This window comes from Arvicola amphibius, chromosome 3, assembly GCF_903992535.2.
Source record: "Arvicola amphibius chromosome 3, mArvAmp1.2, whole genome shotgun sequence".
Taxonomy (NCBI): domain Eukaryota; kingdom Metazoa; phylum Chordata; class Mammalia; order Rodentia; family Cricetidae; genus Arvicola; species Arvicola amphibius.
In genome coordinates, this window is record NC_052049.1 from 99551050 (window position 1) to 99569249 (window position 18200).

At 43.6% G+C, this 18200-nt stretch overlaps 1 protein-coding gene across 4 annotated transcripts in view; it reads right to left on the reverse strand.

Moving 5' to 3' along the window:
* Aplp2 (amyloid beta precursor like protein 2) overlaps window positions 1–18200 on the reverse strand; it is a 70735-nt gene that overhangs the window by 10316 nt on the left and 42219 nt on the right. For 2 of the 4 annotated variants that reach the window (XM_038321539.1, XM_038321540.1), the window contains exons 4-11: window positions 14445–14557; window positions 12563–12759; window positions 10612–10817; window positions 9472–9639; window positions 6653–6783; window positions 5119–5193; window positions 3670–3828; window positions 2459–2587 (exon numbers count right to left, since the gene is read on the reverse strand). In XM_038321539.1, coding sequence (XP_038177467.1) covers window positions 2459–2587; window positions 3670–3828; window positions 5119–5193; window positions 6653–6783; window positions 9472–9639; window positions 10612–10817; window positions 12563–12759; window positions 14445–14557 — 1178 coding nt within the window. The remainder of the gene's footprint in view (window positions 1–2458; window positions 2588–3669; window positions 3829–5118; window positions 5194–6652; window positions 6784–9471; window positions 9640–10611; window positions 10818–12562; window positions 12760–14444; window positions 14558–18200) is intronic. The other 2 variants (XM_038321543.1, XM_038321544.1) reach the window with 1 other exon arrangement.

The window sequence follows — 18200 nt, forward strand, 5'->3', positions numbered from 1 at the left end:
AAGTGTTGAAGAAACATTTATCTATGCTAGCTCACTACTTTTCTAAATGCAAACATTGTTAATCCAATATAACAACAAAAGCATCCAAGTGATCTGTGATCCACCGACTTGGTGGAGTTTTGGACCAGAAGCTCAACAAACTCATGGCCACGTTACCCTCTCCAGCCTAAGTTTGCACTTACTCAACTTCTTCTAAAGAGGGCGCGCACAAGTGGACTGGGTGGCCCTGAAGACATTAACATGAAGGGTTGAAATGGAAAAAATTAAAGATGCTTTTACTGTAGACTGACGTGCTTCTGACCTTTAAAAGCAAGATGAAAGCAATTTAATTTTGTATTTGCTATTCTGCCAGTCAAACTGATGGGAAAACTCAAGTGTGAGGGCCTTGGCAAAAACATGCAAATGGAATTACAATGAGCGGCCGAGACCGAGCATGTGTAGATAGCATCATACTTGCTCAGATTAAGGAGCCCTCTGAGAGGACAGGACCACAGGTACAATAGCAGGGCTTAGTCATTATAGAGACCTTCGAGCTAAAGAGCCGGAGTGCTAGGTTCAAGTATAGAAGCACTAAAAATACTGCATGACGTTACTTTCAGACTATAAGGCATATAGAAAACATAAACCAATTTCAGGTTTAAATTTGGGTCAGGCTAAAGAAAAAATATTTTACAAGATTTTTTTATTTTATTTTATGTGTATGGGTGTTCTGCTTATATATGTAAGCCTGCATACCACATTTGTTCCTGGTGCCTCCAGAGGCCAGTAGAGGGTATCAGATCCCCTGGAACTAGTTACGGATGATTGTGAGTGGACATATGGGTGCTGGGAATCAAACCCAGGTCTTCTAGAAGAGTATTCAGCGATCTTAACCCCCGAGTCTCTCTCCAATTCCAAGGAATGTCTTATTACATACAGCACAAAAAAAAAAAAATTAATCCCTAATCAGAAATACTTGTTGGTCCTAAATATTTTGGATAAGGGATATTTATCATGTAAGGACCTGAGTGCTTACATGTTGAGTGCTCAAGTAGCACGGGAACAGGCAAAGAAAATGTAATTCAGTGGTTCCGTTTCACTGACGACAAACTGAGAACAGACTTTAGTTCCCACAAGAGCTGGGTTTCTCTTCAGAATTGCTAGAATGGGATGATTCTATTTCTCAGTTTATTTGCTATGGATCTTTGTCTCAGAAATTTGCTAATAAATTATTTATACACCAATCAGGCCCAGGGATATGTAGCTCAGCAGTAGAGTACTTGCCTAGCATGTGTAAGGCCCCAGATTCTATCTTTGACACCAAAACAAGATTCTCTCTCCATTTATATTCTTAGAATATGGTACATATTATTTATAGTAAAAAATATCCACTCCAAAAATATATTTGATATATATCATATAAACTTAATTTTATTTTTCATCCCCCTGACCTCCCTCCCCCCATAAGATACAACAAAAATAAAATAAAAAGATTTGGTCAAATCAATCCGATCCTGACAAGATTCATTTTTCCGCCTGTCTTCCAAAGGCAGTCCGGAACTCTTGGTGTCTTCCCTCTTCCACTCCTTCTAGTGTGAAGTGAAACCTTCACACCAGACCTCAGAAATGTCCCTTCCCATAGTCCCACTCTTCAGGGACCCAAGCTCTTTAATTCTCTCAAATAGCCAACTTCTAATGTGAACTCTGCACCTTGGAGGAAAGTAACTATTCATTTCATAGTTAACAAAATTAGTCTATATTAGTCTTCGGGCTATATTCAAGGGATCCAACTTCATTAGACTAAATGTGAAATTTTAACATGTAGACGGTAACACAAACTTCTGCCCAACAAAGGGAGTGGTTTCTGGGTAACTTATTTTACGTTCTTACTGTGAGAAGTTGGAAGAAGAATTTCTGGAGGGCACTGTGCACACACCCATGTATGTGAGCACTCACAATCTGACAATAAAATAAGGATGGTGATGCTATTGCACCGTCCTCAGAAAACCAAGGGACCAGACTGCAGTCCTTTGCGCAGTTCACGGCCTACCAATACATGAGAATCACTAACGTGTGGACAAGAGCTAGAGGAACAAACAGAAAAAACCCTGTACAAACGGCGGTGGAGTAAACTGGGCTCGGCATAGGACAAACTCAGAAATGTGTCTGTTGGAACAAAAACTTCACTGGATAGCACAGGAGGTGGAGTATTGTTTTGTGGCTCTAGAGATCAAATCCTGGGGCTCATCAAACACACCGGGCATCTGCCCTACCACTGAGCCAAGAACAACTTTTAAGACTGCACAATGGATTTGCCTAGAAAAGGGTTTCACATACCAAATCGGTGATAAGCTGACTCGGAAATGAACTGACATAAAAATTGATTTGGAAACTCACTTATCTCTTTCTGGAAAAACCCAACTAACAACAAGCATAAGCAGCAGCATGTCTCAGCACCTGCTGGAAATGTCTCGTTTACCTGGGATTTCATCTGGGCAGCCTTTTCTGGGTCAACAGCCAACACATGCTGGTAATGACGGATGGTGTGCAGGCGATCTTTATTCTCAGCACGGACATAACGACGCAGAGCTTGCAGAATACGATGTGGCTGCCAAGACCAGAGAATGCAAAGTAAGTAAGGAAAATGGAAGTTTCAAAGTTGATTAAAGATAAAAGCTATAGCTTGGAAACAGGTAAAGAACTATCTTTCTTGGTTTAAAAAAAAAAAAAAGCAAAAACAAAAAAACTATGTTTCAGACTCGTCAGCTCATGGTCCTCCTGTGAACTACTTTTCTTCCCCTCCGGGTGTGGCTAACACCTATACTGTGAGCTAGGTGGTTTTCTGTGTCACTTTAGAGAGACACTTCAATGGCTTAATCAAGAAAGACACAAATATCCTTCTGACAAATACTTATTATTATGTATAGTGTGTATACCTAAGTACATGAGTTGGGGAGGCCAGGCCACAGCACGCATGTAGTGGTCAGTGGGCAATTCTGTGGCGTTTGCTCTCCTCTTCCAGCTTTATGTGGGTTCTGCAGATTGAACTCTGGTCATCAGGTTTATGCAGCACGTGTGCCTTTATCCTCTGTGTCACCTCACTAGCTTCCTGTCCAATACTTTCTATCACTCTCAAAGCAAGACAGGTTCGATTTAAGCATTGCGAAAGCTTGAGACCATTTATTCAAGTGGAATAATTCATATTCCATTATGAATTATTTTACCCCTTTCCTTTGTTTACTAGACCAGCCGCAGGCTTGAGACTCCCATCACTGCCTCTGAAAGGCTCAGATTACAAGTGTGCACCACCACTGCCCACACCTTTCCCTTTCCTGCATAATATTACTTTGGATGGAACTGGTTCATTTCCTTCTCTGAAAGTAAGGTACCACAGAAAATCCAGAATTGTGTAAACAGTAAGTCCCCTGAGTTTATGCTTGTCCACTTGCATATCACAGGTAGCATATGTAGGCACACCATGATATAATGGTACCAAGCTCATACATCCAGAGACTAGACTTGGTTCCTTTTCTTTTTTAATCTTTACCTTCAATTTTGTCAAAACGTCATAAAAATCTAATTTTTTATCAGGCTGTATGCAGAACATTGGAGTTCCATTAAGTACACGCTTTACACAGGCAACATTAAGAACAGGTCTTGTCTATAACTCTACTCTGACCGCCAACTCACCCGAGGTGGGTCGGACTGCAGGGCAGCCAGGTAATTCTCCAGAGCTATCCGCCGGCGTTCATTCAGCATGGCTTCCACTCGGGCCAAGTGGGTTTCCACCAGCTGCTGCTTCTCACTGGCTGCTTCCTTCTCCAAAGCTTTAACCATAGCTTGGAAATGCTAAGCCAAGAAAGGAGTAACAACACAGAACTCATGGCACCAGTAGGAAGTCTAAGCAAGCACCCTCAGGATCCAACGCTTTTCTTTGCTTAGTGCCTCTGTGTCTATAATACCGTAACAGATTCAGAGCAACATCACTTCTGATTTCTATTAGCATGCGTCCATCCATTAAAAAAAAAAAATGTTTCTATGTTAGAGAAACTCTTGAATTTCTGAACTGAAATGACTAGGCTTGCAATTTAACATCTGGTTTTTCAATGCTCACTATCATATTTTCCACGCTCTAATAAGACACCAACTTCTAAATCCTGAATCCAGTAACTAACAGGACATATTTTGAAGCATAGCTCAGTAATGTGCTGGCTCGCATCGAGTCACACCTACTGGAGCTGTAGAGAGAACATTATCTGTGAGCTGTCTGGCCATGTTCACTGGCAGTTTAAGGTTGCTGAATCAAATATCCCTATAGAAGATGAAAGTGTTTATGTAAGAATTAAAGCTCTGGAAATTTGAGTGACTGATTAAAGAAGCCAAGGTCCTCCAGGAGATGTATCAGTGATGAGGAGAGAGCTCACCTGATATATACTAATTTTAAAATATGTGCTTAGTCTGGGTGAGGGTGTGGGGACCTTTGTTCAACTCCCAAAACTGTTCCCACCCACAAAAAAGAAATTAACACGATCCATATTTCAAACCCAAATCAGTCTTATGAATTGCTGTTTCTATTGCTAACCCTTCCTCCTGTCTACTGAAGAAGATACAATTGCAACAAATCTGTTGCTATGATTTTGAGGTTACAGTTTTACAAAGTTAGGGATAATTTGCATTAAAGAGCTGTGTTTTCTGCCTTCTGGCTTGTTAATGAGTCAGGTTCTTTTTAATCCAGTAGTGTTGAAAAACAAGTCAGAGCTCATGAAAAAGATGACAGAGGGCTTTTGCCAGGAGAGCAGAATTAACAACAGCAAAGCCAAACTCACTTCCTGGACAAATTAGGTGTGCTCTGGAGAGGGCTAGGTCTCTTTCTACTACAAACAAACAATATTACTAGGGAAAACTAAATGGGGAAGACAGGAGAGAAGGGAGAGAAGGAGGAAGAGGAGGGGGAAGGGGAAGGGAAGAGAGAGAGGGAGAGAAGAGGCAGAGGGGGAGAGAGAGAGAGAGACAAACTTCCTTGTAATTTAAGTCCTTGACTAGGAGGAGGTGTTAAGTTCAGACTCCCTGGGAGCCGACTGTGTCTTCTGCAGGTCACACCAGACCTTTTGTCCCCTCTGCCCTGAGACAACGTCCTACCTGAATGAGGGTCTGTCTCTCTGCTTTGGGGAGGTTTTTGGCTTGAAGTTCCGCCTCTTCCCATTCCTTCTTCACCTAGAACAAAGATCAAAAACACTTATTAGAGAATAAACCTCTGAAACAACTTCTCCATTTTCTAAAAATACTGATGGGCACTGAATCCAATGCCGGAAATTGTGCAAAAGGAAACCATACCACATGATCTCTGAGGTCAGACTGTTGCTCAAAAATGTCTAGGCCTGGGCCATCCCAGACATAACTTCAATTCCATATCTCCTTGTTATATACCTTGGGCAAATTACTATTATGCTTATTCCCCCTTCATTAAAAACTAAGATTAATACCTTTTTTTATCAAAACTGATAATGAGCATTTTGCTAAGATTAAGTCCAGTATATAAAATATGAGGAGCACGAGCCTAGCAATCAATTCTTTCTGTTATTGCTGTCTTGAGACAATCTTTTTTCCTCTTCTCTTTTTAAATTATTAAATGTTTTTATCCATTTTACATACCAACCACAGTCTCCCCACCCCAACCCCCATTCCTCCCTAAGAACTCCATGGCGAGTCAACAAACCTGGCATATTAAGCTAAGGCAGAACCATGGCCCTCCCCGCTGCATCAAGACTGAGCAAGGCATCCCACCATAGGGAATGGGCTCCAAAAAGGTAGCTCAGGCACCAGGGTTAGATCCTGGTCCTATTGCCAGGGGCCCATCAAACAGACCAAGCCATACAACTGTCACCCACAAACAGAGGGCCTAGTTTGGCCCTATGCAGGCTCCCCAGCTGTTGGTTTAGAGTCTGTGATGTTTTGAGACAATCTTATGTGTAACTCAAGCTGGCCTCAGGCTCCAAGTGTAGCTAAAGATGACCTTCAAGTTTTGGTCTTCCTTCTGCTTCCTTCCAAGTGCTGGGATAACAAGTGCCCCTCTACCCTGCTTTGAATGGTACTTGAGACTGAGCCCAGGCTTTTATGCATGCTAAGGAAGCACTCTTTAAACTAAGCTATATCCTAAGTCCCCAGGCAAGGCCACCTAGGTTAAATTATGCATGATCACGAGGAGGATGTATTATGGGTCTCCTTGCTTTAATTTTTAGAATGTTCCCAAGTAAATAAACATTCCAGAGACTTAGATTCTTCCCTCTGCAGCTAGAAAGCATTAATGACTGTCTGACTTCATCTAATCTACTTTCAGAGTTTCATAACTCAAGTCTTCAATTTTGACAGTGACAAAAAATTTGGATCTTTAAAAATAAAAATTTAAAGTCAGCAATAGCAAGAGTAACAAGCACATACCAGTACAGGGCGTGTCCAGAAGTGCAACGCCCTTGAAAGTAATTTCATCACATGAGGGAGTAGGTGGAGAAAAGGGGTTCATCCACTGGAGCTAGCTCCTCAGAACCTCATGGCATGTTAGCCAGCAATGGTCCTCTCTTCCAAGTATAAAAATCCTGCCTTGCAGGGTACTTGCCTAGTGTGCATCAGGTCCTGATCCAATTCCTAGTACCACAAACAATACAAACACCATTACCCTGTCCATTCGATTGCGGTGCCGAATTTCCAGCTGTTCCTTAGCCTTCTGGAAGCGGGCGTGCTCATTATCATCCGCTGAGGTCTCAAAATACACATCAACATCATTGGTTGGCAGGGGAGTTGGGGGAACTGAAACAAAGTCAGAGAGAGAGTCAGGCAGATAATCAAGCACAGGAGCCACAGGATGGACTAGATTTGTCTGTGGCTCTGTCAGAAAGTGCAGGTGCTGCTGCCTGCCAAGGCGCCACTGCTAGATTGCGGTGGGCGATCTTCTTTGAGTGGCATTCGCTAACCATGCCAGTCCATGTCAGTACAGTAATCTGTGGGCAGCCCAAAGCGCTAGCATCTTCAGAGCCCATGACGCATTTACTTAGGACTGCAGGACAAAAAAGACAGCTGCTTCTACAATCTTCCCCCTTCAGAGCTTAAAACCTAAGAACCTAAAAAATGCCACCCTACTGTTATTGCTAATGGTATCTAAATGGAAACCAGGGCTAAAATCAGACCTCACGGAGCCATTTCCACAAAAGTCTCCACTTTTAAGGAACAGTTTCCTGTCTTTTTTATGGCACTCTATGGCTTTAATTTGGGGAAACTGGTTCAAGTATGCATTCTTTGCATACAGGCTGAGTGGAGAAAGTTCAAACCACTTACTCAGCATCACTGAAGGACGCTTAGGCCTCTGTCCAGTAACAAGGCTAACAAAGGTTAAACTAAATTTATTTATTTGATGAGGACACTTTCTACTGATGGGAAGATGCTCTGGTCTTACTCTACTCATGACACAGACAAGGACTGCTTCCAGGTGTTCTCCAGAGTGCAGACCCATTAAAACAGAAACCTCTTACCTCACTGCCTTTGGGCATGAGCTGTTATGGCCCCCAAGGCAAGTGATTATGTGCACAATGGACTGGTGGGCAAGTTCACTTTGGGGTAATGTATAGTTTTAACCCATAGGGTAAGTGTGAAACTGGTTTTAAAAAAAAAGCTAGAAATCAGCTGACCACTCCACAAACTTCATCAGAAGCCACTTTCCATGCCCCCTTTTAATTTAGTAAACCTTGTAACTATAATCTTGTGATACTTCATCTCTCCATAATTTGAAGAAGGATCTCAGTACCCAACTTTCAAATGAATTAAATTACAGCGTGTTTCTTAACAAATCATATTCCTCTAGCATTTATTCAAAGTTCAGTGAAGAATTTCAAATCATTTGTGCCACTCTCTACACAGTCATCAGCAACACACATCAGAAGTATAAAGGCTTTCGTGCTGTGAAGACGGTCCAGTCTTTGGGCTGGGAGAGTGCCAGCAGTGGGTCCAATCACTTCTAGAAACTAAAAAGAAAAGCACAGCATTCTGGAGACTTCCTTCTAGAGACATGAAGTACAGGTCAGATCATGACAGGCTCAGCCTACCCACTCAGCGTGAGCACAGACAACCTGGTGTGCATAGGTCTTCAAGGCTCTCCAGCTGAGGACCCTGAAGTACACACACACAACTGCTTCTCCTCAGCAGAGCTCTCCTGATGCACAGGAAATTGCACCTTGTTCAAAGTACTGTATGAGTTTTGGGTATAGAGAGTATCTCCACGCTCCTTGTGATCACCAAAGGGCCTCAATTCCTTAAGCAGTAGCCCAAAATAATGTTTTCTATATCCTTAGCTGAATCACTTTTAAAAGCAGAAAACATCACAAAAATTCTTATCTCTAAATCTTTCCTAAATAAATTTATGGATGAAAGTTCCCATGGTCCATTTTTCTTTAAACATTTTCAGGACTACTAAATAAAAACAGCTTTTCCCTAGTGTTGCTGGATTGGAAGCAATAAAGCACAACACAATAGATTAAGATCTTAAACATTTTTTGGAAGACAAAGAAGAAAGTCTGTGAAGATATTCAAATGAGAAACTATCAGAAGCTACAGCAAACACCAGGGACAGACAGCAGGATGAGTTCCAGAGCAGGAACCAAGGGAAACTACCTGGCCCGAGGATTTTCCTAGCATATAAATCAAGAAGATACAAGACAGGATCTTGACAAAGAAAGTAGTAACTATGAGAAAAGAAAATCACTCCCTATGTTTAACGTAAGTCCAACTCAGCTGAAGCACTGCCCTTCATCTGACACCAAAACCACACAGAATCAGAAACGGACTCACTTCCTAGAGCCCTGCAAAACCCATGTGGCCACAAGACTGGCAAAGTCAGGTCAAGAGGTGTGGGGCACAACTCTTGCCAGAGTGCAGAAAGTGAGGTATTTCAATACTCTGGAATCCCACAAGTATTCCTGCTGTCACTACTTTTGATGGTGGCTGTCCTAACAGGCAGCATGCAGCACAGGGGTCAGCAACAGGTTAGTCAGACAGAGAACAAGAGGCATGGGCCACGGCACATGATTGAGCAGCCCTCAGTGCTATCATGGAATTGCTCTATGGTACCTCTCAACAGCAGATGACCCGAGGACACAGATGCCTTCCCTGAGACACCAACCCCACCCCCACAGCCTATCAACTCCAAGGCCCACGAGAAACAACAAGACCCTGGTTGTGCCACCACTGCACCAGGGCGGGCACACTACCACTCACTGCCAACCATCAGTAGACACACAGGGAGCACGGGACACCAAAAACTGAGCTCACAACTGCCAACAGGAAGACAAAGCCTTGGTCTAGAAAGCACAAAGATGGGGGAAACGACTGACAGCAAACACCTGAGTCAGCATAAACATGACAGATGCAGTCACAAGGACGGCAGGATAGACAGAAGGCTGGACAGGGTGGCACTGCTGCGCAGGGCCAGCACAAGGCGGGACTTACTCATCGTTTTACACACAGCCATACAATAATCCTCAGACTCAAAATTGTTCCTGTTGCCGCCGCAGCCGCCATATATAAAGCGTACGCACTTTCCCTTGGAGAGGTCGAAGTACCAACGAGGCATCACAGCCCGGCAGGGCCCCGTCATCGCCTCCTGGGAGCAGACAGCTGTGTGAAAATGGTCAGAGTGTCAGCAGGGCAGAGGCAGTGCTTCAAATGCTTCACAGTGCTACAGGCCAGCCGGGGCATGGTGGGAACAACTGGCCTAATAAGCCCTGACTAACCTCACTCACCAATACAGGCAGACGGAATCACTTTCACGTGATGAAGACATTTAGGGAGAAAGGTAATTTTACTTTTCTGGGTTTTTGTACTGAGTCTAGATTAATACCACAGGCTGACATAAAGGAGCTGCTTGTGAGCCTCACACTTCTGATCTGTGCAGTGGTGACAGGTGCCTGCTTTGTTCTGGTGGCTGCTCGTAGGATCAAAGGAATCAATGTAAGTAGAAAGGCCATTTCAGGTGTCATACCTGCAGCAGGAACTACAGCACCTGAAAGGATCAGCGTTTACACAGTCTTCATCTCCAAAGTAAACTGCACATTTCTAGACAAGTCAAGTATTTTCCTCCAGTTGAGTCCTAATTCTTCAGACCTTAATCAGCAGTGATCATATGTAAGTGGCTCTGGAACTATCATAGCCTTTACTTTTTCAATTTCTTCCTACCCTCTACAAAAGCCTGACCAGAAAGGGCAGTCTACAGACAGGAACACACATGGGTAAAGAAAAACCAAGCAAGTCACTCCCTTCTAGAAAGCTGCACTGAAGTGAGAGCTGCCCTGGGACGACAGCACACTCTAAGCTGGCTATCAAGAGTCCTTAAGGGTGGCTGCTTCCTGTTTTCTAACTGGAGCTCTGTCGTGCCCAATTCTGCTTTCTGGTTCCACTCTGAACCCGTCTTGGACCTGCCCAGCTGCTCATACTGACGGCTCCACCGCCACACTAGAGAAAGCTACATTCCTGCTGGTGCAGACGCTGCTTTGCCTTCTGAGACTTACCCATGGTGAGTGAGGAAAACAACATACACCCTCCGAGGAAAGAACCATGTGGATGGCATGCCATGGCGCTATGCTGAGTTACCTTTAACATCGTGAGCAATCTCCTTGTCTGAAACAGTGCCATCACGGCTGGGCTCAGTTGGGTTCTCCTCAGTGTAGTCATCTCCTTTAAAAGAGTCATAGTAGTAATCACGGTCTTCCACCACTTCCCCTTCCTCCTCATCCTCATCCTCCTCGTCCATAGCTGCTTCTGTGAAGTCTTCCAAATCTGCTTCAGTAGGAAATTCACTAGAGGCCGTAAGTCAAAAAGGAAGGTTAGTAGCAATTTCTATGCACAAAGCACAATTCCCTTCCCTATTCTGAAACACACAAACAGAGACAGGAAATAAGCTCATCTCACACGTAACAAAGCCCTCGGCCCAGCTTTACTGGCAAAAGGGAAGTTAGTGAATACAGACTGAATTAACCTATGGAAGATAATGCGGCCCGGGGGCTGGAGATGGTTCATCGATTCTTGCTGCTCTTGCAGAAGACCTAGGTTCAGTTCCCAGCACCTACATGCAGCTTCACAATCATCTATCTGACTCCAGTCCCAGAGGATTCAGCACCCTCTTCAAACTTGCAAGAGCACCAGGCACACAAGGGGTGCACCTATGTGTGTGCAGGCAAAACACTCACACCGTAAAAAAATAAGTAAATCTTAAAAAAAATAATGTGGCTTGGTGGTGGTGGCATACACCTTTTACCTCAACAACTGAGGCAGAGGCAGTTGGATCTCAGAGTTCAAGGCCTGCTTGGTCTACAGAGCAAGTTCCAGGATACTCAGGACAACACAGAGAAACCCCATCAATGATGATGACAAAGGCCACAGGTTTTCATATATTCAGGTTATGACTAAAACAAAAAGCAGGCTGGATGAAATTCAGCACAAGGGGACACTCACTATCCTGGTTGTTGGGATTTTTTTTGTTGTTGCTTTGTCCACCTGACACAAGCCAGAATTTACCTGGGAAGAGAAACCTCAACTGATAAAATGCCTCCAGCCAAATTGCCTGGAAGTCTGCAGGGCAGTCTCTTGATTAATGGTTGATTTGGAAGGGCCTAGTCCACTGTGGGTAGTGTCACCCTAGACAAGTGGACCTGGGGTGCATAAGAAAGCAAACTGAGCAAGCCTGTAAGCAGTACCCCTTCATGGCCTTTGCTTTAATTCCTGCCTCCAGGTTCCTGACTTCCCTTCATGAAGGACTGAGAAGCTGTGTGGTGAAATCAGATCCTTCCCTCCCCAAGCTGGTTTTGGTTAGTGTTTTATCACAGCAGAAATCCAGCTAAGACACCAGCCTTACATTATCCAACAACGAGAGACCAACAGCCACTTTTACAGAAGGGCAAAAACATAGGCCAGCCTGGTCTCTATGAGGAATTCGCCGCCAGCTAGGACTACACAGATCCTTGTCTCACTAATGTACAGCTGTACCCGGCACCCCCACTGGGAGGCCCTGTTAGGCAGAGGCTGCAGTCTACTGTGGCCTGGCAGCTCTTTCTGAGCTCAGCAACATGGAGGATCCCTTCTCCCCTAAATTTCGGGGAGAGGGGCTTCCTACTCTCTATCTGACCTTATTTGGAAAATGTCTCTAGTCTGGCTATCTGACTTAACTCTACACAGTTCCCTGCAGCTTTCCCCCTGGTGCTCATATGGTAATTAGTCATCGTGCTAGGAGCTTTAGGATAGGACCACGCTTCCACAGATGATAACTAAGACTTGTACTTAGTTAACATCTTGTGCTGTTTAATGCAAGTTAGGTGATGCCCCAGCCACTGTCCCCATCCTTCATATCTCCCTTCACTCTGGAATAAAGTTGAGCTGCCTCCTGGAAGGCTAATTCCACTGTGTTCACTGCTCTTGGTCGCCATTTCTGCCCCTTATGTCCTTTCAGACTTGTGGCCAACGGACCTCAAAGAAAAAAGGGGACCCCACAGCCCCCAATCAAACAAAACTAGGAAAAATGAGATCAACACTCTAAACAACAGTTTACCTTTTATCAAGATCATAGTCTTCCTCTTCATCCTCCTCCTCCTCCTCTTCTTCCTCCTCCTCTTTGGACATGGTAGAATCAGAGTCAACAATCTTTGTCTGAGGGCAGCACACATACTCAGTGCCATGGAACTGGTCTACCCCACAGGGCAGCAGCATGCCATAGCTATATAAGGTCATCCCTTCGGTCAGACATGCCTACAAGAAACCCACAGACCACATCAGGATATTTCATAAGACAAAATGATTGGAGGACAAATCTAACTGAAGGATCAGAGTAAGAGAGGGTATTCCTTCCTACCACAAGAATGAAATGGCACCCAAGCTTGTCTTGCTGTGTTTGTGTGCATGCACACACCTAGGCTGTCTAGAGGTGACTAGTTCTTAGGAGCCCTGCTGACAGCATACACTATCAACTGTCTTTTAACAGCCCACTCTGTGACTTACACACGCTAAGCAACTGTCCTTTTACTAAGCTATATCCCAGCTCAAATGAAGGAATAAATACCACTAATGTATTTTCTGCTCCTTTTTTCACAGTGCTAGGAATAAATGAAACCCAGGGCTTCGAATGTGCTATGCAAGAGCTCCGCTACCACTTTATCTCCTTGGCTCACTAACAGCTTAAAAACTCTAGGGACCTGGGAGCCAGTGGGCTTGGCAATCCGTTTGCTGAGCTCCAGGTGAGGTGTGGCTGGGTGATAGTGAGCTGCAGATGGAGTGATGGAGGCATGCAGCTACATCTGTTCAGAACCAGGACACCAACGTGATCCAAGCAGCATGGTTCCTGAGGCGCTGGCGGGGTCACTGCGCAACCTCTGCTCTACTGTAACTGTGTGGGGTGGTCCTCTTAGAAGACATCTGGCAACATTTTGATAGGGTTATGGAACAATGGAGCCACATTTCCTTAACTCAGGTACCTGAACCAAAGCCCTTCCAAGCAGGTCTCTCCATACCTCTCAACAGCCAGTATCTGGCCAGAATTGTATCCTGGCCTTGCCAGCATCACAGACTCTGAGCACACTGGGCCCCATGGCAACCACACAGGCCCTGGAGTAGATCTACCAGGTGAATCTTGCTGCTGTCAGGGCCAACTAAACAAACACAAAGCTCATCAGCACTAGGCTGCCTTGGTGTCTGGGATCGACAGACAAGAGGTTGAACTTGGAATGGAGACTCTAGACTCTGTAGATGGAGTCCCTACGGAGACTACAACCATCTGTTGATTTATTTTATGAAATTTCTAGTCTAGTCTTTTCTTATTGGGCTATTAACTGCTTGTTGTTGATGTGCAAACATTATTTATATATGTTGGACATTCTATAGATTGTAGATCTTTGTCTGCTGTGTGCATTATGAACTTTTTATTAGACTGACAAAAGACAAAAAAAAAAGAAAAAAAACCTCTAGGAACCAGACTTGTTCATGCTGTACCTCCGTTTAAAAACACCTATTCTCCCAATTATTTTTCAAATTATTTTTATTTATGTGTTTGCCACATATATGCAGGTGCCTATGGAGACCAGATGAGGACATCAGATCTCAGGGACCTGGTGAGTTGTGAATCACTTGATATGGATGCTGGGATCCAAACACAGGTCCTCTGGGAGGACAGGAAGCACTTGTAACCACTGAGCCCTCTCTCTCCAGCCTCCTTCTAGTTATTTTAATTTAACACAGAAATACCTAGGTGTGGCAGTACATACTCCTCTGAATTCCAGAGACAAGGAGGCTACAGCCAGAGGATTGTGATAAGTTCCGGGTAGGCCTAAGCCTATCAAGTACCAGGCCAGCTAGAGCTACAGAGCTGAAAACCATGCTGTGGGTGAACAGAATGCTGTCTCTTCTGAGGACTGGCAGCTTCCTTCCTGCAGTGTTCTTACCTCCTTGACCACGGTATGCCAGCGCTGGTGTTTCTCACACACCTCCATCCGCTCTTGGTGGAAAAACTGGCAGTTTTCTGGAACCAGCAGAACATCGCTAACAAACTCGCCCACTGTGGGGAAGAAAAGCCTTTGTCAGAAGCCAATCTGGTTGTAATTCAGGGTGCAATCAGCCTTCAGTACAGATCTTCCTAATAAGGTGTACACAGACAACTGCACAGCCAGGCATACATAAGCACATGTAGGCACCAGACGAACTCCCCATCCCACCAGGGACCCTGCCAGTAACATTTCTTGGCTACAATCCTGTGCAGGAACTACAGCAACACATTTCTGCAAAGATGTAAGCAGGACTGCCCTCCACAATCACCTCAAGTACACACATAACCATTCCTGATGACCAGTGTGCTGAAACTTTCTTTACACACCATTAGAACAGTGATCCAGGTAAAATCTTGAGCAGGTGATTAATCACAAAAGAAAAAGGAAACTTTACAATGGGAAACTGCCAAAACCTGGTGACTGAGACAACGTTCCAATTAAGGACAAGTGACACCTACAATGTCCTAAGAGTATATCAGTACCACCTGCAGTATTTCTGCCAAAATTAATAATTTGAATATAATCCTAATAAAACAAATCCAAATTCAGAGATATTCTACATTTTAAAGACTCTTTAAAAAGGGTATGTGTATATGCACAGGTATGGAGGTAAGACCACAGATCCTTGGAACAAGAGTTACAGTCAGTTTTGATTACCAACATGGGTACTGGGAATCAAACTCTGCTCTTCTACCAAAAACAGCAGGAATCCTTAACTGCTGAGTGAATCATCTCTCCAGCCCTCAGGAATAGTTTATTATGCTCCCATAGAATCACAGGAAGTGGCACTATCAAGAGGTGTAGTCTTGTTGGAGGAAGTGTGTCACTGGGGTGGGCTGAGGTCTCAGGCATTCAAGGCAGGCTCAGTGTCTCTCTTCCTGCTCTCTATCAATCTAGATGCAGAACTCTCAGCTACCTCTCCAATACCATGTCTGTCTGCATGCCGCCATGCTTCCCACCATGATGATAATGAACTAAACCTCTGAACTGTAAATTGACCCGAATTAAATGTTTTCCTTTATAAGCGTCACCACAGTCATGGTTTTATCTCTTCATGGCAATAGAAGCCCTAACTAAGACATTAAACAAATGATCCGGATTCAGAATATATTATTGTCATTGAAGATTTAAAAGACTGAGAAACCCCCCTGGGTCAAATATAATGTGTGACTCTTTTTTTTTAAAGGAAACTATAGCCAGGCAATGGTGGCACATGCTTTTAATCCCAGTACTGGGGACGCAGAGGCAGGAGGATCTCTGTGAGTTTAAAGTCAACCTCATGTACCGAACAAGTTCCAGGATAGCCAGGATTATATAGAGAAACCCTGCCTCAAAAACAAAAACAATTAACTACGACAAAAAAGAAACTAAAAAGGAGATTATTTGAACAGTTGTGGAAATTTCTTGAAGCGTGGTGGTTGTACTATCATTATACAATAGACTGCTCCTGCTTTCAGCGGCAAGCTTAGGTTGTTTACAAGTCAGATGTCCCAACTTACTATCAAATGGTTTAGCAATCAAAAGTGTGTGTGGTCCAGGCAGTAGTGGTACACGTCTTTAATCCCAGCACGCGGGAGCAGAGGCAGGCAGATCTCTCAGTTTGAAGCCAGCCTGATCTACAAAGCTAGTTCTAGGGCAGTCAAGGATACACGGAGCCTATCTCAAAAACAAAACAAAACAAAAGTGTATGCAGGAGGTGCTGAGGGGCTGGGAGAAGTCAGGCAAAAATTTAAAAATCTAGGCAAAGGGTAGAGGTGCTCACTGCTAATTCTTTTCTCTTTAGTTCTCAACTTTGGAGGGATGGAAGTCTGATTTGCTTCCAGATACATGATGGGGGCTCCTGCACTGACTGTTCCACAGATGGGAAAGATAGAATGTGAAGATTAATTAATATTACTAATTCAAATATTTAGATATGTTAATTTTACATAATCAAAAGAGGCAGTTTGTGGGGTGTGTGTGTGTGTGTCCGTCTGTCTGTCTGTGTGTCTGTCTGTGTCTCTGTGTGTCACTGAATTACTGCCCAGGGATTCTGATTAGGTCACGTAAGGGTGGCCTCGGTAACTGGAATTCCAGGTGATGTTGATATATCCATACATCCATACAGGATCTAAGTGGACTAAAATAGGGCTATGTGTGCTTTCTTTGCTAGGGCAAAGCTATAGTAAGGAATATGGGAGAGCATACAAGCTAGCCTGAGGTTAGGTGTGCAGAGTATAACAAGAAAGCAAGCAAAGTAAACCAGGCGTGGTGGTGCATACCTTTAACCTCCGCACTCTGGAGACAGAGGCAGGTGGATCTCTGAGTTAAGAGGCAAACTTCAGGGCTGGAGAGATGGTTCTGTGGTTAAGAGCACTGGCTGCTTTTCCAGAGAACCTGGGCTCCAGCACCCACATGGCAGTTCACAACTGTCTGTAACTCCAGTTCCAGAGAGTCTGACACTCTCATACAGACATATATATATGCAAGCAAAACACCAATGCACATAAAATAAGAACAAATAAATCATTAAAAATGCAATTTTAAAAAAAGGAAGCAAATTTCGTCTACAGAGTGAATTCCAGAATAGCCTCCTGCATGCTGGGATGAAAGGCATGTGCCCTACTATGAACTAAGCTATTAAAAATAAAAAAACAAAACAAAAATAACTAATTCATTAATCCCAATTTAAAATTTTTACCCTAAATAATAAAACAAATGAACACAGATATCTGTTTCAGTGTTTTTAATATAAAAATAGATTAGTCACCAAGAAGGAATTAAATGATTGTGCCTACACATGACAGACTACTATCATAAGCAATACAATTGTATTTAACAGATTTTCTACCATGGTTTGAAAACTTTCAAAATCAATAAGCAAATGCTAGAGATGGCAGCACACATCACTAATCCTAGCACTGTTCTGTGTGGGGGTGCGGGCCAGGGCTACACAGCAATACCCATCTCCACAGAACAAGACAGTGTCATCAAACAAAATCAAAGAACTCTGCATCCCTATTCCCCTCTTCCTTCAGGTTGTTAACTTAAGGCCAGACCTGTCTCGGGCAATGACATATGTAACCCTAAAAGTAGCATGTAATAGCTGCATAGTCAATTTTAAAAGAGACTGTGCAATCTTACCTTATCTAGGAAAAAAGATTTAAGCACATACATGTGCAGCTGCAAGAAACTCCCCATTTATATAACAAAAAGTGTATCAGGGTTGACTAAATCCAGAAACTGGAATTGACCATTTTAACTTCCTACCCCCACTGCAAGCGCCTTTTGTTAAAAAGTGAACTTTCCCACAGCAACCTTGGGGGCGATGCAGCTGAGCTTCAGCGCCAGCGCCAGCACCTCGCTGCTCCACTCTGCCCTTTGTGGTAGTGTTTGCTGGAAGACTCTGGGGGAAACTAAGCAGATGATGATTTGTCAAGTTCTACAAACATTGAAAATGCTCTGTCTTACTTTAAAAGTCTGTATGTAAGTTTCTAACAGTCCTCAATTTAACCACTTTCAATACAGTACATAAAAATTCCAAGTTTTCCAAGGTACTGAAATTCCGTTTAGAATAACAAAAGCTGTTTACCACTTGGGTAAGACCCCAAAACTACTACACATGGAAATAAATCTACTGCAGAAGTACTGCCAGTTGCAAGTAAGAACCATTTA